Source organism: Erythrolamprus reginae, chromosome 4, assembly GCF_031021105.1.
Source record: "Erythrolamprus reginae isolate rEryReg1 chromosome 4, rEryReg1.hap1, whole genome shotgun sequence".
NCBI lineage: Eukaryota > Metazoa > Chordata > Lepidosauria > Squamata > Dipsadidae > Erythrolamprus > Erythrolamprus reginae.
In genome coordinates, this window is record NC_091953.1 from 93,328,089 (window position 1) to 93,354,298 (window position 26,210).

At 43.0% G+C, this 26,210-nt stretch overlaps 1 protein-coding gene across 1 annotated transcript in view; it reads left to right on the plus strand.

Annotated features, from left to right (window-relative positions):
- PPP2R3B (protein phosphatase 2 regulatory subunit B''beta) overlaps window positions 1–26,210 on the plus strand; it is a 57,936-nt gene that overhangs the window by 28,295 nt on the left and 3,431 nt on the right. The window contains exons 3-13 of the mRNA XM_070750908.1: window positions 2,233–2,418; window positions 12,905–13,008; window positions 14,305–14,407; window positions 16,081–16,155; window positions 16,837–16,923; window positions 18,913–19,069; window positions 19,343–19,391; window positions 20,110–20,199; window positions 21,373–21,548; window positions 23,309–23,427; window positions 23,522–23,628. Of these exons, the coding sequence (XP_070607009.1) occupies window positions 2,233–2,418; window positions 12,905–13,008; window positions 14,305–14,407; window positions 16,081–16,155; window positions 16,837–16,923; window positions 18,913–19,069; window positions 19,343–19,391; window positions 20,110–20,199; window positions 21,373–21,548; window positions 23,309–23,427; window positions 23,522–23,628 (1,253 nt within the window). The remainder of the gene's footprint in view (window positions 1–2,232; window positions 2,419–12,904; window positions 13,009–14,304; window positions 14,408–16,080; window positions 16,156–16,836; window positions 16,924–18,912; window positions 19,070–19,342; window positions 19,392–20,109; window positions 20,200–21,372; window positions 21,549–23,308; window positions 23,428–23,521; window positions 23,629–26,210) is intronic.

The following is a 26,210-nucleotide window of genomic DNA, read 5'->3' on the forward strand; positions in this document are numbered from 1 at the left end:
CAAGAAGTGATACAGTTGTAAGATATAATATAAAATGCAAAAATGTAAAGTTATGTGTATTCTTAGAAGTGTCTTATTTCCACAGAAATATTTATAAAATTATATCTTCCTATCAAAATATTTAACATTAGATTGGTTATCCATGCACAGGAATGTAAAAGATTTCTAATAATTTTATACCATTTATAATGCAAAACCTATATTTAAGGCCCATAAAAAATTATAATATGAAAATCTTTTCTTTAAACATTGAGTGTTTTGCACATTTTTTCCAAAGGATAGATTGCTAAATAAAAAATGGGATTGCTGGATGTAATAATTATTCTGAAAGTATCCAAAATGTTATATACTTTGTAAAATCAATATCAAATATTACATTGCTTTTGAGCTTTTAATGAAACTTGCCTATACTTCTGAACCAAATGGAAAAGTCCATCCTTTAACTCATCACAGACACGTTTTCTACTCTAGGAACATTAAGCATGTTTTCCATTTTTTCATAACCTAATTAATTTTTTTCATTGTAGCAGTTGATGAATAGTACTGGTGAGTTTCAATCCCTAGAAATGATACATACAGTGTGGTCCCTTGACTTTCACGGGGGATATGTTCCAAGACCGCCCACAAAAGTCAAATTTCTGCGAAGTGGAGACGCTGTCTTCTTTCCTTCCTTCCTCCTCCTCCCTCCTCCATTTCTGGTTTTGCTTACCCCCTAGAGCCCGCAAGGGCAATGGGGCGGCAAGCTGGGGGCTTTGCTGCGCTCACTGCCAGCGGATAATCAAAGCTGCCCCTCGGGCTCCTCCGCCGGCTGGATGCATTGAGGGGATGCCCGCCCACTTCTCGGAAGCTGCTGCCATGCACCCCGCCTCAACTGCCCGGTGGCAGGTGTTCTGGGCACTACTCCTGGGGTCCCTGCCGGCACTGCCCCAGCAACGGCGGCGGCTGTCCCCAAGACTGCCCGGCAGTCGTCAGCTGGAGACCAACGGCTCGGCCCCAGAGATGAGTGGGGCGTGTGGCATCCGGCGGGACGGGGCTTGGCTCCATCAGCCCCCACCCTAATTTCCCGCCTTTGGGAGGATGCAGCAGTCGGCAAAAGTATTCCAAGCAGAGGGCTGTCAGCTGCAGAATTCCCGAGCTGAGGCCGCCGCCATGGGAGACGCCAGCAGCGAGCGCAGCCCCATTGCCCCGGCTTCAAGTGGAGCATACCAACGCTCCAAGAATTAAAGGGGAGGGATCGGGAGGCTGGGGCGGAAGCGGAACTTTTATTTAAAGAAGCAGGATGGCTTCTTTAAATAAATTTTAAAAATTTATTTCAAAAATTTTATTTTATGTGTATATATATATATATGTATGTATGTATGTATATATATAAAACCCGTGGTATAGGATTTTTGCAAAAGTCGGACCTGCGGAACTCAAGGGACCACTGTACTGCATTTTGATTTGATCCCTGGTAATTTTTTCATTTTAATTGTAAATAGTCAGAGGTTACAATTTTGAGATATTGCATATTTTATCATTAACTGTGTGCAGTAATATTTCCAGAAGATTGCATAACTGTTAAGGACAGTCTGCCTTCACAATTTTTATTAATTTGTTTTCCAGTAATGTCACTGCTGCTTTTAAATTCTGAGTAGTGGAATATCACAGCTATTGTGAGAGTGTTTTTTCTCTCTCTCTCCTTAAATGGAGACTAATTTTAAAGCAGCCACATACATCTCCAAGAAGACAAATGTGTTTTCCCACCCCTTATTCTCCCCATCTGACTTTGGAGTGGAAAGTGTGTGCTCTCAGGGAAGATAGGGATATATCAAAGTGAAAATTAGAGTGTAGTCACTTCTAGCTAAGCTATTTATTATTTGCTTGTGACTTGATGGGGAATGCAGTTTCCTGTAATAGATAACCTTTTTAAAAAGTGCAAATATTTGTTAGAAATGTGTTTCTAAAACTAGGACAAATGGTTGCAGGGCAAAATAAAGCTTTTGTATCAGGAAAAAACCCTTCATTTTCCATTTCTTTCCCTCAGATTTGAGCTTTATTAAAATCTTAATACAAGTATCATGTTTTGATATTACAGCCCAATCCTATCCACCTCTACTGAGAAGTCTCATTGAGACCAATTAAAATCTCCATTTGTGTTTAGTTTTTGTATATTTGCAGGATTAAAAAATAATAATATTGTGCGATTGCTGAAAATCCTCTTTTTAAACTGTCACTTTCCTTTTATTCCAGGTTCAGTCAAAGAAAGAAGAATCTTTAAAACCATCTCTGAGCCAAACCATTCCTACATTTTATTTTCCTCAAGGGTGTCCAAAAGAAAAAGTCAACATTGATGCTACCATTGCAAAGATAGACAGAACTTTCTCCCAATTTCCCAATGAGCGAGCTACATTAGAAGATATGGGCAAAGTTGCAAAGGTGAGTGGTGAGACATTTTCTTTTTTTTAATTGTTTATTTATTTATTTATTTATTTATGGGATTTATCTACCGCCCAATTCCATTGAACCCTGAGCGGCTTACAGTACTGAAAATAAATATCAATAATATAAAATATATATGAATAACAATACGATAAAATAGTATAAAATGCATTATAACCCTAAATAAAACCCCATTCATACACTCACTTACTCATGGTTCCAGGCCTGCCATCAGATCTTAACGGCTTTCCGGAAGACCAGCATGGTGCGATAAAACGGACCTCCAGGGGCAGTTGGTTCCATAGTGTTGGAATGACCATAGAGAAGGCCGTTCCTCGAGGACCCGCCAACCAACACTGGGACCTGGAGAAGGCCAGCTCTATGGGCCCTTATTGATCATAGGGAAGTATGAGGTAGAAGGCGGTTCCGTAAATAGTCTGATCCTGAGCCATGTAAGGCTTTAAAGTTTTTTTGCCTACAAGATGCAATAAGAACCTTATTTGCATTGAAATGTTGTCCAATTTAATCCTATTTGGTTTTATTTAACAGTACTTAAAACATTTACTATATTACTACAGAGCCAACTTAATTCTCCGTACTGAAGGAGCGGGTCCAGCAGTCACATGGGTTGCTCATGTCCAATCCGGTGGAACTGAGCCTAGTATTAAAAAAGCTTGCCGGATCCGCCCCTTCCCCAGAATTCGCTCAGTTCGCATATCCTGCGGTTGTATTGTGATAGCTCGTTCAACATTCTAACACCTTCCCTTCGATCTTTTTCTTCAAAAGTAGTAAGATTTGTTTTATCATTATTATTTACTTGCACTAATAGCGCCAGCCGTTTGCGGCTCGGCTTTTTTCCTTTGGAGAAGTTGCGGTTTCGTTTTCCCCCGGCGGTTTTGCCGGTTACGATCCCAGCGGCCGCTTGTGGATTCTTCTAATCCTTTGGCCTGGAGGTCCTGGTGCAAGTATTAATCTATTGATTTATTGATTATTTATTGTATACAAATATTTAAGGGCTTAATAAATACCTCCTGCGGAGTGAGACGCCTTCTAGTCTCCTGGACTTAGTCGATCGCTTCCCCTTTAAGAAATCTTACGGAGCGATTTTTTCGGCGCGAAGGCCTTCGCGCCCTTTTTAAATCTAGGCCTCTCGTGTTGGCCTCCTGCCAGCCGCGTAGGCCTCAGTCCACCGCGTGGATCCCGGAGCGGGCCTTGGGGGTCCCAGGCTAAATTCTCCACCGGCTAAGCCTCCAACCAGAGTGCCTTGGTTTACTTAATTATAAAGTTTAGGGAGGCTGGCCCCGCTGGATTTGGGGGCACGAACTCTGGGTTTGCCCAGATTGTCCTCAAGTTTCAGCAGCTTCGAGGCCTCGAAGCAGGATCCATTCCTCTTGGGAAGTCCTTGAAATTCTTCTCCTTATTATTCAGTTATTGGCTCAGCCTTGTCTTCTGTTAATTGTCAGACTATGGCTACCTTTCCCAAGAGAGGCACAACTAAAGGTCCCAGAGAGGCCAGGCCTACAGGCGATGAGATTACTAGTATCCCCCAGGCCTCTTCCTCCTCTTCTCCAGGGGCCCGCCCCTCGACCAAGGTCACCAGGGCCGAGAAGAGAAGGGACCTAGCCCTACAAAAAATTCATGACAAATCAGCAAAACGTTTGAAAGTGCAGGCCCAAGTAATCAGTAGTCAAGACCCCCCAGAGGCTTCTAGTCTACCTCCTTCTGGGGTCCCTGTGTTATCTCTGGATGAGCCAAACCTAGACAGACCCCAACCTAACCTATGGGGCATAGGTCCAGAGGAACCAGATATTATTGAAGATTCCTCCCAGCCAGGATCCTCCCAGGCCTTTAGGGATTCTTCTGCCATTTCTGCTGATATTTCCAGTTTACCTCCTGAGTTCCAATCTATTTTTGCTGTGTTGTCCAAAGCCATTGATGCCAAACTCTCCACCATCAATGAGCTGCCCTTACCTCCTCCTCCTCCTCGTCCCTCCCGCCCCTTGGGTTCTTCCCCAGCGGTCAGAGCTCCTATTCAGGATGATTCAGATTCCTCCCAGGACGAATATGAGGATATGGAGGATGATGAGGATCCTTTTCAAGGCTTATCAGATGATGAGGAATCCCAAATAAAGGTTCCATCTCCAATCACTATTTTTCCTTCTCAATTATTCAAATCTCTCCTCCTCAAAGCTAGAATTTCTACGGGATTAGCGGCCCAGGAGAAACAAGCCTCCACTTCCACTGATCCCCCGGAGGAGAATTTACCCTACTTCACAGAGGAACAGGAGGATAACGAGGTAATTCCTATGCCTAAATTGTTTAAAGATGCTTTACTCAAACAGTGGGAATTTCCAGCCTCTGGCCTTAATCCCTCCACCAAGGACAGAAAGTTGTACAAACTTTCCTCTTCCTATGAAGAGCTTCTATCCTTTCCCAAACCGGATGAACCTGTCAAGATCCTTCACTCGGCAGCGGCTGTGCCAGGCGAGGCGGAGGAAGTCCTCCGCCCAGAGGACAAGCGCATTGAGCAAATGCTCAAAAGAGGATTCACCGCTGATTCCTGGGCCATTAAAAGTTCTGCAGCGGCTTCCTTTTTCTCCAGAGCCATGCTGCTGTGGCTTCGCCAACTTCAACAGCATATTCCTCCCGATGACTTGAGAGGTCAACAAGACTTCAACAAGGTCTTTGCAGCTGCCCAGTACGTGGCTGATGCCACCTTGCAATCTACTAGATTTTCTGCTAAGTCTATTGCAGCTTCTACAACGGCAAGAAGACTCCTATGGATTTGCCCTTGGCAAGCGGGAGTTCGCCAGAAGTGGCAGTTATCCCAGGGTCCCTTAAAGCGCGACCTTCTCTTCGGTGATCTTCTGGATCCACTCCTCACGGAAACCACGGATAAGAAGAAAGTTTTGGGTCCAACCACAAAAAAGGCTACCAAAACGCAGTCCTTTCGTCGCCCAGGGCGCCAGCAAGATCAAGCGGCTTCCTATCAGAGATCTCCAGGTCAGTATTCCCCCCGCTTTCGTTCCCAAGGTAGGAACTCCAGGGGCAGAGGTTTTCGCTTCCAAAGGGGAGCGTCCTCTAACAGGGCTTCAAAAAAACCTAGATGGTAATTTTTCCTCAATTCCCATAGGGGGTCGCCTAGCCCATTTCGCCTCTAATTGGCGTCTCACCTCCAAGGACCCTTGGGTCATTGACACTGTTCAAACAGGCCTTCTTTTAGAATTTATTTCTCCTCCCCCTAAACGTTTTATTTCCTGCCCTTCTCCCAGGTCCTCCTCAGATTGTAACCGTATGGAGGAGGCCATTTCTCATCTATTGTCCATCAGAGCCATTCAACCGGTCCCTTCCGGTCAGAAGGGCCTAGGTTTTTACTCCATCCTATTTATGGTTCCAAAGTCCTCCGGAGGTTGGAGAGCTATTTTGGATTTAAAGAAACTAAACCTATTCATCAAATATAGGAAGTTTAAGATGCACTCCTTATCTTCTATTTTGGCCGCCATTCACACGGGAGATTTCATGGTCTCCTTAGACCTCACTGAGGCCTACCTTCACATTCCTATAGCCAAATGCCACAGAAAATTTTTACGTTTTTCCTTTCAAGGCAGGCATTTCCAGTATAGGGCGATGCCATTTGGCCTTTCCTCGGCCCCTCGGGTCTTTACAAAGCTCTTGGGGTCCCTGGCGGCCTATATCCGGGCGTTTCCCATCCACATTTTATGTTATCTTGATGATATTTTGGTCCATGGGAACTCCCTAGAGAAAGTGAAAACTGACCTTTCTGTCACCATGTCAGTCCTTCAGGACCATGGATTTTCCATCAACTTTGATAAAAGTCACCTCCTTCCTTCCACATCCATTTCTCACCTGGGATCCATTATTGATTCAGAATCCTCCCAGGTTTTTCTCTCTCCCGAGAGAAAACTCAGTATAGTGGAGTTAATTTCTAACATGTTATCTAATTCTTCAGTATCCATAGTAACTCTCTCTTCCCTTTTGGGGAAGATGGTGTCATGCATAGGCATCATTCCCTGGGCTCGCCTTCATGCTAGGGAACTCCAGTGGCTCCTGTTACCTTTTCAGAGATCGGGGCACAGCAACTCAAATCGGCGCATTGTCATCCCACTAAGTGTTCGCAGATCCTTCAAGTGGTGGAAGTCTCCGGCCATGGACAGAGGATCCCCGTTCAGGTGCCCGGATCAATTTGTCATCACCACAGATGCCAGTCTATCGGGATGGGGCGCCCACGCCCAGGGGATGATAGCCCAGGGCACGTGGTCCCCAGAGGAAGCTTCCAGGCCAATCAATTGGCTAGAGTTAAGAGCCGTTTCCCTGGCTCTGAAGCATTTCTCTCCTCGCATTCCCAACCGGCACGTTCTCATTCTCACCGACAACATTGCCACAAAAAGCCATATCTGCAGACAGGGGGGCACGAGATCCAAGGCTCTCATGAGGGAGGCCCTCAAGTTGGGCCTCTGGGCGGAAAAACATCTCCAGTCGCTCCTAGCCGATCACATCTCGGGGAGCCTCAACGTCCAGGCGGATTGGCTATCCCGAGCAACGATAGACCCAGGAGAGTGGAACCTCCACCAAGACCTGTTCCATCAAATCAGCCTCAGATTCGGCCTACCAATCCTGGATCTCTTCGCGACCAATGCGAACGCCCAACTCCCTCGCTTCTTTTCCAGATTTCCATCCCCGGGAGCGGAAGCAATCAATGCCCTCCGGAGTCCATGGCCTCCAGGCCTACTCTACGCATTTCCTCCAATTCCAATCCTCCCGGACGTGATTCACAAGGTCCTCACCGAGAGGGCCCGAGTAATCTTAATCGCCCCTCATTGGCCCCGCCGGCCCTGGTTCGCGGATCTCCAGCAGCTGTCCGTCCAGGACCCTTGGCGACTCCCCGTTTCGGGGGATATGCTGCGGCAGGGGGCCTCTTTCCATCCAGACCCGGAGTGGTTCCACCTCACCGCCTGGCTGTTATCAGGAGAGACTTAGAACTGCGTGGTCATGACCCCGACTCAGTGGAGGTCATTTTAAAGGCCAGAAGGGGTTCGACCAATCGAATATACGACCACACGTGGTCCAAGTTTCACCAGTGGTGTCTACAGGAAGGTTTTTCCCCTCTGTGCATCCCCATACACAGAATTATTTCCTTCCTTATGCAAGGCTTCCATAAAGGACTTTCCACCAGTACCCTCCGGCGTCATCTGGCTGCCATTTCATCTGTCCTAGGGGGCCCCCGCAGACAGCCTCTCCGAGCCTTCCCTGAAGTTCAGGAATTCCTCAAGGGCATAGCCAACCTCAGACCTTCCAAGGTCCACAGGTACCCATCCTGGGATTTGCCACGGGTTCTCCATTCCCTCACGCAGGCACCATACGAACCCCTAAAATCGGCGTCCCTCAGGTACTTATCCTTTAAGGTAGCATTCCTGGTGGCTATTACCTCTGCCCAACGCATTTCGGAGTTGGCTGCCCTTTCAATCAGACAGGACCTTTGTCAATTCCATCAGGACAAGGTAGTCTTGCGACTGGACCCCACCTTCTTACCTAAGGTTAGTTCCATGTTCCACAGATCTCAGGATATTGTCCTACCTTCCTTCTGCCTCCAACGAGACCATCCCTTGGCGATTAGATGGCACACCCTGGATCTCACCAGAGCGCTGAGAATCTATATCCAACGCACAGGACCCTTTCGGAGGTCAGAAGCACTTTTTATAGCCTATCATCCCAGAGTCATGGGGGCCAAAGTGTCTTCAACAGTAATAGGCCGTTGGATCAGAGGGACTATATCTAAGGCCTATGAGTCGGCCTCCCTCTCAGTTCCAAGGAACATCACAGCGCATTCCACCAGGAGCGCAGCCACCTCGGCCGCTTGGGCGACTCAAGCCCCGTTGGAGGAGGTCTGCAAAGCAGCCACTTGGGCCTCGCCAAATTCCTTCATCAGGCACTACAAGATTGATTCTTACGCTTCAGCGGACGCTGCCTTCGGCAGAAGGGTACTCCAATCCGTTATCTCACACGATAGCAATCTAATCCCTCCCTAGGGACCATCTATTGGGTATGTCCCATGTGACTGCTGGACCCGCTCCTTCAGTACGGAGAATAGGCGTTGATTGCTTACCTGAACGCCTCTTCTCGTACGGTGAGCGGGTACAGCAGTCACTTCCCGCCCTTGTATGTGTCTTCTTTACCTTTCTCTATCCTTCTTCCTCTAACAATGAGAGTTGAACACTGCAGAGCTTCACAACTGAGCCTAGTCTATGGATTCGCGAATTCTGGGGAAGGGGCGGATCCGGCAAGCTTTTTTAATACTAGGCTCAGTTCCACCGGATTGGACATGAGCAACCCATGTGACTGCTGTACCCGCTCACCGTACGAGAAGAGGCGTTCAGGTAAGCAATCAACGCCTATTTTATTTCATTTTGCTTTTTCTGCCAGGATTAAATATACATGGCACTAATATAACTTAAGGAATAAGATAGACTATTAAACTCAGCCAAAACAAATAAAAATAATCTAAAATAGTAAACAAATATTAATATTACTCAAAAAAAATGAGCCATATTTTCTTTTGGGGAGTGGGTTTATACATCACACTACTTCTCCCCTCCCCTTGTATTATCGAACAAATACATTCTGGAAAGGAGCAGCTCTGCTTGCATATAGTAGATATTACTAGACATAGTAGACATTGAAGTTAATTTTCTTCAATGAGCATCAAAACCTGATGTTGAAATCTTTTTGGTTAATTATTTTTAAGTCTCAAACCATGCAAAAATGCAGAGATTTTGACATTTTTCTGTGTTTCTTGCACAGGGATGAAATTCAAAATTTTCCCCTGCTGGTTCTGTGGGCATGGCAGGGGAAGGATATTGCAAAATCTCCATTCCCTCCCACTTCCTGGAGGAAGGATATTGCAAAATCTCCATTCCTACCCCATTCTGAGGCCAGCCAGAGGTGGTATTTGCCAGTTCTCTGAACTACTCAAAATTTCTGCTACCGGTTCTCCAGAACCTGCTGAATTTCTCCCCTGTTCTTGCAGGGATATGAAATTTAGAAACATGAAAAATGATGCTGAATTACTGATCTCTTTATTTGTATCCTGCCTTCATTATTTTTACAAATAATTCATGGTGACAAAGACACTTTCCTCTTCCTATTTTCCCCACAATAATAATAACAACTCTGTGAGGTGAATTGGTGAGAAAGTGACTGTCTCAAAGTCACTCAGCCAGCTTTCATGCCTAAGGCAGAATTAGAACTCAGGCTCTTCCGTTGTCTAGCCTGGTGCCTTAACCACTAGGTCACTGTAAAACAAATAAGACTAATGGACTTCAAACCATTAGTCTTTATAATACAGTGGTACCTTAAGATACGAACTTAATTGGTGCCGGGGGGAGGTTCGTAAGACGAAAGGTTCGTAAGACGAAACATTGCTTCCCATAGGAAACAATGTAAAGTCAATTAATCCGTGCAACCAAAAAAACCCCCGCAAAAAAACGGCTTTCCGGCTGTTTTAAAAGGTGACAGCCGGCCTGGGGGGCTTCCCAGCACCCCCCTGAACCCGGGTTCGGGGTTCGGGGGGGTGCTGGCAAGCCCCCCAGGCCGGCTGAGACATTTTAAAACACCCGCGCCGCTTCGCAGCTGTCTCCTGAAGCCGAACGCGGAAGTTCGGCTTTGGTGTTTGGCGTTCGGAGACAGCTGGAAACCCAGCGGTCTCCCGAACGCCGAAACCGGAAGGAGCAAGGTGGGGGGGGGGGAGAACGGGAGGCTCAGCATTCCGTCAGTCGCAGCGCTGGCTGTCAACTTTTCTTTTTAGCACTGGGGAGGCAAGTCAGCTCCTGCCCAGTGCTAAAAAGAAAAGTTGACAGCCAGCGCTGCGGCTGACGGAATGCTGAGCTTCCCGTTCTCTCTCCGCCCCCTCGCCCCTTCGCCCCCATGTTCCTAGGATAAGTGCTGGTGAGGAGCAGGTCTGTCTTGCCTCAATCCCCAGCACTTCTTCTAGGAACACAGGGAGGCGAAGGGGCGAGGGGGGGGGGGAGAGAGAACGCGAGGCTCAGCATTCCGTCAGTCGCAGCGCTGGCTATCAACTTTTCTTTTTAGCACTGGGGAGGCAAGTCAGCTCCTGCCCAGTGCTAAAAAGAAAAGTTGACAGCCAGCGCTGCGGCTGACGGAATGCTGAGCTTCCCGTTCTCTCTCCGCCCCTTCGCCCCCGTGTTCCTAGGAGAAGTGCTGGTGAGGAGCAGGTCTGTCTTGCCTCAATCCCCAGCACTTCTCCTAGGAACACAGGGAGGCGAAGGGGCGAGGGGGGGGGAGAGAGAACGGGAGGCTCAGGAAGGGAGCTCGGGAAGGAGCCCACGGTCAGTCGGCTGCGGGCGGGAGGAAGGCGATTGTTCCGCTGCCGCCAGCATGGCATGGCTGGCAGCGGAAGATGTAACGGAGCCCACGGGGGATTGGCCTTCCTCCCACCCGCGTCCGACTGATCGTGGGCTCCTTCCCGACCTCGGAGAGCTTCCTGGTTTTCGTCCGTGTTGGATTCACGAGCTTTCATGCCCAGGAAGCTCTCCGAGGTTGCGAAGGAGCCCACGATTAGTCGGCTGCGGGCGGGAGGAAAGCGAATGTCACGGGGCTGGGCTCGGCTCCCCCCCTTACCAGCCCCGCCGCGGAAGGCTCCATTCTGTTCCCTGCCGGCCCGATTGAGCGGCCAGCGGTCTCCGCCACGGAGCCCGGCCCCGTGGGCTCGGTTACATCTTCCGCTGCCAACCAGGCCATGCTGGCGGCAGCGCAACGAAGAGAGACATTTGCTTTCCTCCCACCGGCCCCTCAATCCGGCCGGCAGGGAACAGAATGGAGCCTTCTGCGGCGGCTGCCTGCTGGGCTGGTAAGGGGGGGAGCCGAGCCCAGCCCCGTGGCATTCGCTTTCCTCCCGCCTGCAGCCGACTGATCGTGGGCTCCTTCCCGACCTCGGAGAGCTTCCTGGTTTACGTCCGTGTTGGATTCGCGAGCTTTCATGCCCAGGAAGCTCTCTGAGGTTGCGAAGGAGCCCACGATCAGTCGGCTGTGGGCGGGAGGAAAGCGAATGTCACGGGGCTGGGCTCGGCTCCCCCCTCGGCTCCCCCTCTTACCAGCCTCGCCGCAGAAGGCTCCATTCTGTTCCCTGCCGGCCCGATTGAGCGGCCGGCGGTCTCCGCCACGGAGCCCGGCCCCGTGGGCTCGGTTACATCTTCCGCTGCCAACCAGGCCATGCTGGCGGCAGCGCAACGAAGAGAGACATTTGCTTTCCTCCCGCCAGCCCCTCAAGTTGGATGCACCCTCGCTGGCCCGCTCGGCCGCGCCTCCTCGCCCGCCGTCCGCCCAGGATGGAGACCTGCTGCCTCGCCCCACGCCCGCCGATCCTGCGCATCCTGCTTCCCCCCCCAGCCAAAAATACAAAGGCGGTCAGCCGCCGCCCGCGGAGCAATGAGAAGCTGAAGCCGCCGGCGGTTTCAGACTCCCTTTGCTCCAGGCTGCTCTGCCCTGCCTGTCAGACCGTCTTTGTGTTTTTCGCTGGGGGGGGAGAGCAGGAGGATCTTCCTGACTCCCTCCCCCAGCGCCGGACCTCCTGCCAGACAAAACCCCAAAGTGGCCTCCCGAACCCGGAAAGAAGCCCCGCCGCCGGCTGTCACCTTTTAAAACAGCTGGGCGGCTTTCCAGCAGCCTCCGAACGCTGAACCCGGAAGTTCGGGTTTGGCGTTCGTAACACGAAAAAAGTTCGTACGAAGAGGCAAATTTTTTCTGAACCCCGGGTTCGTATCACGAGTTGTTCGTAAGACGAGGGGTTCGTATCTTGAGGTATCACTGTATATCATTTGCAGTGTTTAGGGAAAGAAAAGAGCCTGACATTCATGTTGTCCATGGCATATGCCTGTTTGTGCACTTTTGTTCAATGCATGGCACACTTCTTATTGGTTCTCTGGACGAGACAATTTTTTTAATCATTCAACATTTACTAAACATGCTGGTTTGCCTGGAAAAACATGATATAAATATTAAAATAGAGAGAAATTGGAATCATTATTCCATTTTCTGGAATAATCTTAGCGGGGTATCCAGCAAACCTGGAAAACAGAAATCAGGGAATTAGCAGGGAAATCGGTGGTTCGGGAAATATCAGGGAATTAGTGGAAAAAATGGAATAAATCAGGGGGAAACCCAAACTGTATTAAAATGTTTAAAAGTCAGAGGAAAATCATGTAAAACAAATGGAGCATAACTGTGGCAACGCCCTGCTTCCTCAGCTACTGATATTTCTCCATGGTTTACCATTTGGTATGACGTCATCTACGACCGCGCCTTAACTAGATTGCAAGTTACAGGGAAATGTCAGGAAAATATCAGTGAATTTCAAAATGCTTTTCCCCTGGACACCCTGTCTTAGGCATTGAAGGTGTGCAAGGATAAATGCCAGTTGTTGCTTTTTAATGATACCTCTTAATTATAGGCCTGTGACTGCCCCCTTTACTGGAAGGGTCCATTATTTTATTGTGCTGGAGGAGAGCGCACAGGATTTGTATCAGTTCATAAGTTTGTTGCTATGTGGCGAAAGTAAGTATGCATTTCCTTTATTATTACTGTTCATTTACTTAAGTTGTTTTAAAATATTATTGGAAAGGAAAATCTGGTTATTATTTTAATGAAAAAGACAATTAGCTTTTCCATTAAACATAGCTATTTTCATTTTCATCCACCATTCTCTTTGAAATTTGAGTGAGAAGAGAATTTGGCTTTTAGGGGGTTTTTTCCCTCTCTTCAATGGACTTTTACTTTCAAAGAACCCATGCTTGTGTTACTAGTGGTGAAGTGGATCAAGACTGCCCATTTTATATATACAGTGGTCCCCCGATCATTGCGAGGGTTCCGTTCCATGACCCATCGCAATGATCGGTTTTTCGCGAAGTAGCGCTGCGGAAGTAAAAACACCATCTGCGCATGCGCAGATGGTGTTTTTACTTCCGCCGCAGCAGCGAGGAGCCGAAGATTGGGGTTTCTCCACCGCCCACGCAAACTCCTCGCTGCCGCTCGCCCGCCCACGCCGTTCGCTCGCACCGCTTTCCAGCTGAGTCCTGAAGCCAATTCGCTTCAGGACTCAGCTGGGAAGCGGCGCGAGCGAACAGCGTGGGCGGGCGAAGGGCGGGCGGGCGAAGGGCAGGCAGGCGGCGGACAAGCCGGCCGTTCGCTCGCACCGCTCGCTCGCGCCGCTTCCCAGCTGAGTCCTGAAGCCAATTCGCTTCAGGACTCAGCTGGGAAGCGGCGCGAGCGAACGGCGTGGGCGGGCGAAGGGCGGGCGGGCGGGCGGCGGACAAGCCGTTCGCTCGCGCCGCTTCCCAGCTGAGTCCTGAAGCCAATTCGCTTCAGGACTCAGCTGGGAAGCGGCGCGAGCGAACGGCGTGGGCGGGCGAAGGGCGGGCGAGTGGCGGGCGCGCGGGCAGGCAGACAATTTTATATAGAGTCAGATATTTGTATATAAATTCAGGTGATGAACAAGTCAATACCTTTTGCCTTAGTGAGAATACATATGAGATTTTTCTTTTTTCATCTCAGTGCTGAATCCTATGTTATGCATGGTTGATCATTATATATGAAAACAAGCTGGAAAAGGGAAGGCATCAGTCTGCAATAACTTTGTAAGACCGATTTGAAAACAGACATCTATCTAGTCACCTTTCTTCTTCCAAACTTTTCATAGTGTTCATTCAAAAGGGCCATATACCTTATTTATTTCTGGTGTTCTGTGTGGCCCAGGACAAATGTTATTCATACTTGTGAATACATCTTAAGATTGAAAAACAAGATAAATAAATTTTCTATATGTGCGTAAATTAGGCAAATTATGCTTTGCAGAATATTACAGACCTGTCATGATGCTGCTACCAAGTTTGTTCACCTTCTAAAGAGTCCTGGATATAATTATCTGGTACAAGAAGACTTCATTCCATTTTTACAAGTAAACTCCTATTATTATTATGGTTGTGGTGGTTGTGGTGGTGGTCTCGTTGTTGTTGTTATTGTTATTATTACCACAGAAATATAAAGTAATACCTCGTCTTACGAACCTAATTGGTTCCGAAAGTAGGTTCCTAAGGTGAAACGTTTGTAAGACGAAACATTGTTTCCCATAGGAAACAATGTAAAAGTGATTAATCCGTGCAAAAAGAAAAAAAAATCGCAAAATGGCGCTCCGCTGGGCGCCGCCGCCCAGCTGTCACCTTTTAAAACAGCCGGGGGGCTTCTCGGTGTTCTCCCGAACGCCGAACACGGAACTTTGGGTTCCGGAGGCCGCCGAGAAGCGCTGCCGCCCGGCTGTAGCCTTCTGAAACAGCCGGGCGCTTCTCGGCGGCCTCCAGAACCCGAACCTTAACTTCCGGGTTCGGCGTTCAGCAGAACGCCGAGAAGCCCCCTGGCTGTTTCAGAAGGTGACAGCCGGGCGGCGGCGCTTCTCGGCGGCCTCCCGAACCCGAAAATATCGGGTTTGGGTTCGGGAGAACGCCGAGAAGCCCCCCGGCTGTTTTAAAAGGTGACAGCTGGGCGGCGGCGCCCAGCGGAGCGCCATTTTGCGATCTGTGGTGGGTTCGTAAGCCGAAAACAGTTTGTAAGAAGAGGCAAAAAATTTCCGAACCCCGGGTTCGTATCATGAGGGGTTCATATCATGAGGTACCACTGTACACCAATCACCCATCTTCCCAGAACTATTAGTTGACTCAGTTATGTTTCATTATTGGGTAAGAAGTCAGAAATAGCTAAATTTAGTCTACCAAGCCTTTGACATGCTAGCTGGTGGATAGAGACTCATTAGATTACTGGAGAAATAGGAAAACAAGAGAATTCTGTTCACTAAACCAGCAATCTTCAACCTTTCTAGCGCAGCAGATGGACAGAGGAAGTGGGGGGGGGGAGTTTTGTGTATGTGCCCTGCTTTCACAAATGCAGCTTTCGCCCACCGTATCCTCGGCCTAGTTACAAATGAGCCATAGCCTGGCACTGAGTGGCGGACCAAGGGTTGGGGACCCCTGCTCTAAACTGCTTTCTGAGTCTTTTCAATGCTTTTTGATTCATCGGCTAAATTGTAGATTTGCCTTCTTCTTCTCTTTCCATTAGATCTTCCAATCCTAATACGTTTCTGATTCATTTCTTTGCATTTCTTGTCTCTTGATATTGAAAACTTTTTCTAAAGAAACTGAATTTTGCATGCATTTTTTTAAATTTAAAAATGAAACTTACTGTATTTTTTTGCACTATAAGACGTCCCAGTGTATAAGACACACCAAAATTTCAAAGAGGTAAGTAAGAAAAAAAAAGATTTGCCCTCCCCCAGCCCCAGGAACACTCTGCAGACCTCCCAAACCCTCTGCGCACCCATTTTTGCACGGAGGCTAAAAATGGCTGTATTCAGTGTATAAGACATACCAACATTTCCACCCTTTTTTAAGGGCGGGAAAAGTGCATCTTATACTCTGAAAAATACGGTAAGTTATATTATCTTGAAACTATTTTAATATTTTGCTTATAATGTTATAAATGAACCCTCTATATGGCGCTATTATTTGTCAGAATTAAAGTTTCATAAAATTGTAGTTCATAAAATTCTGAACTGATTCTTCTTTCATCCTTCATACTTAGGATGTGGTCAATAGTCATCCTAGTCTAGTCTTCTTAAAGGAAGCATCAGAATTTCATTCACACTACATTACAACAGTAAGTGTTTTCTGTATAGAAAATATTTTTCATGTGGATCATCTAGCTATTGATTTATTGATCTAGGAGGCAAGCTATTCCATTAATTAGTTATTCTTAATCAGGAAATTTGTCCTTAGTTCCAGACTGGATCTTTTTTTTTTAACGAAGCTTCCACCCATTGCTTCTTGTTCTGTCCTCAGATGCCTTGGAGAATAAGTCAATAGCATCCTCCCTGTGACAGCCCCTCAGTTACCATTAGACAGGCATCATGTCACCCCTAATCTTTCTCTTCATTAGGCTAAATAAGCCTTGTTCCCATAAAGGTTCATCAGCCAGTTTAGCCTTCCATTTTCAAATACAGCTAAAGTTTGATAGATGCTGCTATTTTCTGTAAATAGTTTGGAATAATATACAGAGTAGCTATGTTTTATTTAATTCCAGATGGAAAGGATATAATCTGGAAAAAATACAAATATTCTGAATTGATTTAGTCCTCCTAATTGGTAAATGCTAAATATATGTACGCAAAAATATATTATTTATTTATTATTTATTGGATTTATAGGCCGCCCCTCTCCAGGGACTCGGGGTGGTTTACAGCATATAAATGAATAAGATGGGAAATTATTGTTATATGTAAGCACTTGGATAATAATGTATATGATTAATATAACAGTCACACCCTATATTTTCTTGTAGGTAATACAAAGGATATTTTATACAGTAAACAGGTCATGGTCAGGAAGAATCACTTGTAATGAACTCAGAAAAAGCAGCTTTTTACAGGTATGGCAGTTTTGTAAATTTTACTGATTAACATTTCAGGCGGGTCATTAAAATAGTTTATTTCTCTATAGAAATGAATTTAGGAAATTTTTCATTCTTGATGGCTTTACTTTATTTTAACTTGGCGTAATAGAAACCAACATTTGTGTCTGCTGTACTTTTGCAAATTCAGTAATAGTAACTTAAAAGTTTCTCCACAGATTTCAATCAGTATAAAATTTATCTCAAGTTTTGATGCTTATTGGTTAAGGCATCCTAGGAAGTGATGTGTGACTGGGTACAAGCAGAGATCAATTCATTCTTTAGTGAAGGTGTGATTCTCTGTTCACTTAATGGGAAGGTAGTCCACACTTTCCTCAAGAAAACATTATTAATCCCAACAATGTCATACGATTTCTGACCAGGTCCAGCATTTCCTGTCTGGGAAATATTGTTGAGAAAGTGGTCACACTGTAGCTTTACATGGTTTTGGAGGAAATAACAGTAGCTGGATCCTTTCCAGTCAGGATTATCAGGGTGGTTTACAATCTGAACCAAGAAGGCATTGATGGCATTTTTGGATGTCTGAGGACAAGACAGAAATGGTGGTGATACATCCATCCTACTCTTCCTTGATTGATCCATGATCTTTAATGCCATTGATTATCTTTGTGGAGTTGTTCAGGGGATTTGAAGTAGGGGCTTCATTATTGAATGATTCCCTTCCTCCGTAGCCCATTGATGGAGTAAGAAGTAGCCCTTGATTTTACTTTGTAGAGGGCCTTAGAGCCTGATTTCTCCCCACTTCTGTCTAAACATCTATATGTACTTATATATATTTACCTATAAGTATATCTCAGCTCATGTACAACCAAATGATGCCACTGAAGTTTTGTCTCTGGGAGGGTATGGAATCTGCACAGAAAAAAACCCAGATTAATTCTAGCAAGATTAATGTCTGTGGATTTGGGAGCTGCCTGGATCTAGGGAAGCATTTATCCATTCATTCAATTGATTTATATATATAGCTATCCATCTAACAGTTGCAACTCTAGGCAGAAAACATAAGCTTTAAACCAGTAAAACCAAAATAATAAATAGCAGTAATTGTCCATCCTTATTTCTGGATGGTGCCACACTGCACATGCAAACCCAGTGTACAGTATGAGGGTCCTCCTAGACTGACAGCTTGTGTTTAAAGAGCAGATGCTGTGTAGTTCAGAGGTCCTTTGTACAAATCCATCTTGCATTGCCAACTGTTCCATTACTAGAACAGAAGGCCCTTCATGGTCACTCATGACTCTGAATTACTGCAGTGTGCACTATATAAAGCTGTCTTTGAAGACCACTCTGAAACTGTATGTGGTGAGAGTACATCATGGGTTGTTATAAGCAACCTCTGTATAACAATGTAACACTGCACAGGTTGCCAGTAAACTTCCAAGCTAATTAAGATAGCTGGTCATCAGTTATAAGACCCTTCATAGGACAGCGCCTGGTTATTTGTTGGATTGCCTGTCTCTAGTTTCCTCTGTCCATCTGATAGGTTTTACGTGCTTTGGGTCCTGTCCCTTAAGCAATGTACTTATTTGTCACTATTTGTCACCTGCTTCATGGAACAGTGTTCCCCATGATGGCTCTGATGCTGCCTACCTCCTGAAAGACTTTGAAGACCTGTCTTGAGATTTTATGAGTCCATCTTGATTTATGATTTTTGTTGTTTGAGTTCCCCTGACCACAGTGTGCATTACTATACTTGATGTTTTTGCTTCTTGTTATTAGTCATTTTTACTTGTGTATACCACCCTCAGTCATATGTTGAGTGACTATATTATTTTGATTGATTGTGTATCAATTGTTGATGTAAGCATGTAAACTAAATTGCCTGGTATTAATTTATGGAGTAAATTCCCAATGAGGTTAAGATATTGGAAACTTCAACTTGTTGTAACCTATCCCAATCAATGAGTTTGATGCCTTAATTTTTTCAATGTTTTTCTCTCTCAATAGAATGTGGCATTGTTAGAAGAGGAAGTAGATATTAACCAGCTGACAGAATACTTCTCTTACGAACATTTTTATGTAATTTACTGTAAATTTTGGGAGCTAGATACAGACCACAATCTTTACATCGACCAAAAGGATTTAGCACGACATAACGATCATGGTATGATATGATGTCAACTTAGTTAAAAATAAAATTTTATGAGTGTTCATGGATTATGTGCATATTTTATTTATTCAATTTCTGTAGTCTCCCAACCCAACCAAATGAGCCTGGGTAGTTTACAATTCAAAAATTATAAAGCAATTAAGAATTTTTTTAAAATTGCTGATGCTGTTTAAAAATGGGGGGAGGGGTTTACACAATTTAAAAAGTATAAATGAATAATTTCAGACATAACCAAATTGAATGTTACTATTTTACCTTTTTTCACAGCTATATCTAATCGGATGATAGAGAGGATTTTCTCTGGAGCTGTAACAAGGTATCCTTTTAAAAGAAACATACAGTATATATTTCCTATCATGTACATTATGTGGCAAAGTGTCCTATAATAAAAAGCCCCTTAAGTATAAACAGAGCAAATAAATATAAATAAATAAATCTGGCCCTCAAATTAGCTAAAAAAAATTATAAAATCCACCACAAAACCCACTGGTTATACTAGTGTAAAAGAGATATTTTAAATTAATTTTGTAGCATTATGTATAAAATATATGGAAGTGAAATGTTTACTACATGCTCTGATTAAATTACCCCTTACCACCAATTACTGTATGCAGAGTTGTGTATATGCTGCAATTGAGCAATGTAAACTCCTGCTTGCAATCGAATATCATTAGCATTGAGATCTCTATCCAAGCTTTGGCTTTTCAGCTCTGTAATATAGTGGCATTCCTGACAGAAGGGGACAGCTTTCCATGTCATTTTCCCCATGCTTTGCGGTAATAAGAATCAAAACATTTTATAAAAAATATTTTCCTAGTAGAAAATCAGAGGAACATGTAAAACCAAGTGAATACAATTGTGTTTTATAAGAACCTTACTTCACGCAATATTATGTATTCATGCCCATTTTATACTGTCTTTGTCCACAGAACACTCAAGGCAGCTTGTAGTCAAATGTTTGAAATTGTAAAATGCTGTATATATAACTATGTATTGTCTCCCTCCCCCTTTTTTTATTAATCTCAATTTCAAAGGGGCAAGAAAGCACAGCGAGAAGGAAAAATCAGTTACGCAGATTTTGTGTGGTTTTTGATATCAGAAGAAGACAAAAAGACTGCCACTAGGTAAGAAAAAAAATGCTGTTCCTAAGATTATGTTATTATGCTGTGAAAGTTAGGTCACCAAAGTATTATATGACAATATATTCATTGTAATTGAATTATAATTTATAGAAAGCCAGTTTGGTACAGGTTGTCCTCTCCTACTTATTCACTCATCATTAAAAGTTGCAACAGTGCTGAAGAAGTGGTACTTGCAATTTATCCTTGAGATTTTAGCCATTATATCACTCCCACAGTTGTATGATCATGATTTGGCATATGGCTTGCATTTATAATGGATTGCAACACCACACAATCAAATGATCATCATTTGCGATCTTCTCTGTTGGTCTCCAACCAGCAAAATTAATGGCAAAGCCAGCAGGTCGCTCCAGTAAGTTCTTCCAGCCTGTCTTCACAGCACCATACCATCCCTCCTTGTGCTTGGACTGCATTGGGCCTCCTCGGGCCTCCTCCGTAGCACCCATTTCTTATCAGGAACTCTCACTTAATTTTCACTTAATGACATATGCATTTTGGAGTTACAACAGCAGTTAGAATTGGCAGGTTCGGCATTGCTAAACAATGCAATGATGTGACATCTCACTTTATGACTGAATTGCTTAGTGATGACAGTCCTGATCCAAATTACCATTGTATCATCAGGCTAGATCAGGAGACCATGAATTCTAATTCTGCCAGGTGAGTGACTTTGAGCTAGTTGCTCTTTCTCAGTCCTAAGAAGTAGGCAGTGGCAAGCCACTTTCAATAAACAATTGGAAGAAAACTGAAACCAGCCTTGACTTGCAGACATTCACATGCATAAAAATACTAATCACCCAGCCATTGGAGAAAAAGACAAGAAGAAGAATATAAGATCTGTGGAATCAAGCATTCTTTGAAGTGTTCTTTCATTTTGCAGGCATCTTGGTGGGTGAGAGAAATGCTTCATGTATATTCTGAGAAAAAGTTCATATACAAATAACCGAATCATATGGCATGAAAGGGAGTCCAGGAAAAATGAACCTATATAAGAAGTTTCTAAGGATTATATTTTGGTGTTGCTGGTCTAAAAGTCTAGAGATAGATGTCTTGAATACTTAATCATTCTCAAATGGGATTTCGTGTTGCTTCTCAGAACACAACATAAAAATGAACATAAAATAAATTGCTAAATTGTTTAATGATTCATTTCAGCATTGAATATTGGTTTCGGTGTATGGATCTTGATGGTGATGGCGTATTGTCCATGTATGAACTACAATACTTTTATGAAGAACAGTGTCAAAAACTGGATAATATGGCCATTGAACCTCTGCCATTTGAAGACTGCCTTTGCCAGATGCTTGATCTTGTGAAGCCAGAGAATGAAGGTGATGGATCTTTTCCATCTCTATTTGTAGTATCTTTGTTAACCAGGTTAATACAGTCATTCAGTATTTGGCTTTAAATGTTTTTATAAAGCCAAATTTTGTTTATTGCAATTTGGCAGGTAAAAAACCCATCTGTTTGTCTAACTTTCTGTTTTAATTTTCATTCAATTTGAAAATTGAGTTGTGCATGAATCAAGATCAGCAAAAAACCTTGCTAATGTTAGAACTTTCACTTAGGTTAAATTAGAAATGTTGAAATTTAGGAAGGTACAATAGTGAGAATGTAGTAATAAAAGGTGTTAAGGAATGCTAAAAATAGAATCCTTGTATTAAAGCACTATTACTGTATGATAGACACATTAGAAAAATGTAAGAATGAAGTAATGGCTAATATGTATTTGTTATATGTAAATGTTATATTATTATAAGTTGAAAAGACAAATGAATAAGAAGAATGAACGTAGGATAACTGTCTAAAAGTATTTGTAAAAATATTTCTGAACATAAACGTTTAATAAAAAATATTTTTTAATAAAAAATATTATTTTTATAAAAAAAGAACTTTCATTTTTATCTTCTTCTTTTTTTAATATTTTATTTATTGATTTTTTAACAATTTAAAATCACACAACATAAAACAGTGCATAGTGAAATGTGAATTGTGCCCATCACCCCGACATACACACATTCCCCACCACCAAATTGGGGGTATTTCTTTTTTAATCCACTTAACCCAAGAGCAATATCTCTGTCTACATATTATAGAGTGATTCTAGTTTATTTCTTGTAGCTTGGTCTCGGATTCTGCTCGTCATATATCGTCTTACCTTGTCCCACCGTCCCATCAGCTGTCCCAAATCAGTTTCATTATCCAAATTTATCCTTTTTTCCATAATTTCAAATTGAATATGATCCACCATGTACCTATACCAATTTTGCATTGTCCATTTTGTTGCATCCTTCCAACCCAAAACTATTACTGCCTGAGCACTTTCTATTGCTGCTTTTTTTATTTCTCTAAATTCTCCCATCGCATTGCTTTTTACTAGTACTGCCATTTCCTTAGTGATTGTCCATTGTATATTTAACATTCCATTGATATCCTCTTTCACTTTTTGCCAAAATTCCTGCACTATTGGGCATTCCCAAAACATATGCATAAACACTCCTTTATCTTGACAACCATGCCAACAATTCCCCCTAACATTCTGCTGAAAATGTGCAAATTGAACGGGAGTAAAATACCACTTATGTAATATTTTCCTTCTCATTTCCCTAATTCTTGTATTTTTAATTTTCCTTATAGTATTATGGCGGGAGGAGACAGGGTTAGAGAAAATAATAAGAGAAAAAAGTGAGGGGATAAAGGCGCAAGCAACTAATATATACAAACTGCTAGTGCAGTCAGATGGGGACACGATTGATGGATTGACTAAATGGTGGCAAAATGAGATATTAGTAGAGGTACAAGAAATGGAAAATATAGTAGAAGATATAAGGAAACTTTCATTTTTATCTTGAGAAGGAATATAGCCAGTTTTTGTAAGATGTTGTAAAATTGTTTTTATTAATAGCCAATGAAATTCTTAAGCCAAACCCCTTACAGTCTTCCTAACTGAGGAGTTTACAATTTTAGGTGATACTAATCTGCCACTAATTGTACCTGCTCAATTCTTAATAAAAACAAGCACTTAAAATTTACATTTTACATGGGATATGTGCCACAATCTAAATTTTTCAATTTGTTTGTGTGTTTCCAGGAAAAATAACTCTTCATGATTTAAAGAGATGTAGAATGGCAAACGTTTTCTTTGACACTTTTTTCAATATTGAGAAATATTTAGACCATGAGCAGAAGGATCAGTTTTATGTGCTGAGGGTAAGGACAATTGGTGCTGAAAAGGATTTTGTTTATAAAGTCAATCTTAGTGTTTTCTCAGTTTAGTATTAAATGCCTTATGATAATATTTTAGGGCACTGAAAATGAAAATCAAGACATGTCTGATTGGGAAAAATATGCTGCTGAGGAATATGATGTCCTAGTTGCTGAAGAAGCAGCTAGCGACCAGTGGAATGATTGGTAAGTAATGTTTACACCATTATTAAAATATTTGTAGCACAGGGTTGAACTGTGATACTTGGTGTTCTCTGAGTTTGTTTTCTTGCAAATGTTTCATTGCCATAATATAATTGCTAGACATCCTTTATCTATCATCACCAAAGAGATTACATCTTTATCCCTCTAAATTAAATAAATAAAAGTTAAATCAATCAATACCATTGAAACTAAGGAAGTTGTAAAGCCTAAATCTGACCTGGCTATGGCCAGTACATTTCCAGTGGGGTTTTTGTTTATTCTCACATGGATTCAGGCTGACACAAGCTGAAGGAGAAGAGTGGAGGTGGATAGAGTCTTCAGCTAAAACACATTCCAACTCCTGCTGGCCAGAGGAGGAGAGAAGTTACCAAACAACCAGCCCTTATGCCAATGGGACAATGTGATATATTGTTTTGGGGAAATGAAAAACTTATTTTAAGTGAGGTGGAAAGTACAGGAACCTTCACTACTGGCTTTCCACCAGTTTGTAACAAGAGGGCAGCATACAAATCTAATTAATAATAATAATAATAATAATAATAATAATAATAATAATAATAATAATAATCTAAATAAACCTGGGTTTTTTTAGGAAACTGACTGCCTGGGAGTTCTGTTTGCAGTGGGTACATTAATTGGAACCTCACAGAAGTGGTATCTTAAATGTAGTAGCACAATATGTTTCTGAGTCATCGTTGGTCATCATTATATTGGTTCTGGTACTTTCTGCCAACATGCCTTGCTGCCAAACAAAATGCTAATTATACTTTTAAAAATAGTATTGTCAATTATTTTTATTGTAGAGTTAATTAAAGGTAGAATTGAATGGAGGCAAATTTTGCTGGAGTTGGCTTGCTTGTGCCCTCACTTAAATAGCTATTACTATATTCATTTATTTCTGCTTAACACAAGAGCCCCTTTGAACCACGTCTCATGGGGATTAATCTGTCTGGGGAGAATCATCAGCACCAGCTGTCCTCCTCCTTTTGGGATTCTGATAGCACAAGCAATTAGCTAATTTTGGTACCACTGAAATGGAACATAAGTAGCAGCATCCTAGCTATAAAGGAATGCCAAATGGGCCTTTTTATTTAAAGGCATCATTGCTATTCCAACATAGGAAGAGTTACTTAATGTTGGTGGGAAAAGAGACTGGTTTTATTACAATAAAAATATTTAAATATATATTTAGGGATACTGTGTTCTCTTCCGTGAACAAAAAAAAAAAATCACTGAAAATGCCTTCAACTTCTCTAGGATATATTTTAGACCAGTGATGGAAAACATTTTTTGGTTTGTGTGTCAAAAGGGGGGAAAGCATGGGAGATTGTGCACATACGTGTCGATACCCATAATTTCACATGCTCTCCCTGCACATATGTGAATGACCCCCTCCCAGCATGGGATGGCACAACCATTTTTTGCTCTCCCTAGGCTGCAGAGCCTTTCTAGGAGCCTGTGGAGGGCAAAAACAGGCTTTTCCCTGAGGCCCTCCAGAGGCAGAAAATGGCTCATTTGCCAACTTCTGGTTAACCATGCTGTTCTCTTCAAAAACACTATACACTTGTACTCTTCCCAGGTTTATTTGACCTGGACCGAAAATTGCTTATTTTAGGTACTTATATTTGGTCTTTTTGAAAGCTTTTTCACTTGAAAACTAGTTTGAACATTTCTGCACACAAGGAAATGAAAATTGAACTGAAAAAAATTAATGCTTATTGGTTTATTTTGCACATAAAAGCCACCGCTCCCCATTTTGTGAATTTTTTTTCAATTTATAGATAGTTTTTCCTGCAAAATGTGTTCAATTTTACTAAAGTTGGTGTGAGATTGATAGCTTGAACATTTCTGCTCATAAAAGGGCCTCATAAAATAGGCTTATACTCAAGTAGGCTTATACTCTAGTATAAGACCCTATGGTCTTATATTCAAAAATAAATGAAATAAGCATGAATTTTTTCAGTTCATTTATATTTTTCTTATGATCAGGAATGTTCAATTTTGTATTTAAAACCTTTTGGGGGGAAATCCCTTGGAGATTTGTAGCCAAAAAAATAAATAAACTGACACGAAATGCTCAAAACTGGGGGGGGGGGGGGATTTTTAATCAAAATAAACCAATAAGCATCAATTTGTTTCAGTTCAATTTTCATATCATTATGTTCAGGAATGTTCAAACTACTAATTCAATGCAAAAAGGTTTCAAAAAAGTTGCAACTGCCAGGCTAAATTGAAAATGATTGCATACGACCTGGGGGGGGGGGTGTGAGGCCTTATTTCTGATTTTAAAAACCCAATAAGCATCATTTTTTTCAGTTCATTTATATTTTTTTATGTTCAGTAATGTTCAGACTACCAATCCCATACCAACTTTAGTAAAATTGAATACATTTTGCAGGTTAAACTATCTATAAATTGAAAAAAAGTTCACAAAAAAGGGCCCCCGCCTTTTATCAGCAAAATAAACCAATAAGCATCCATTTTTTCAGTTCAATTTTCATATCATTGTGTGCAGAAATGTTCAGACTACCTTCCAAGTGAAAAAATTGACCAAACCTAAGCAC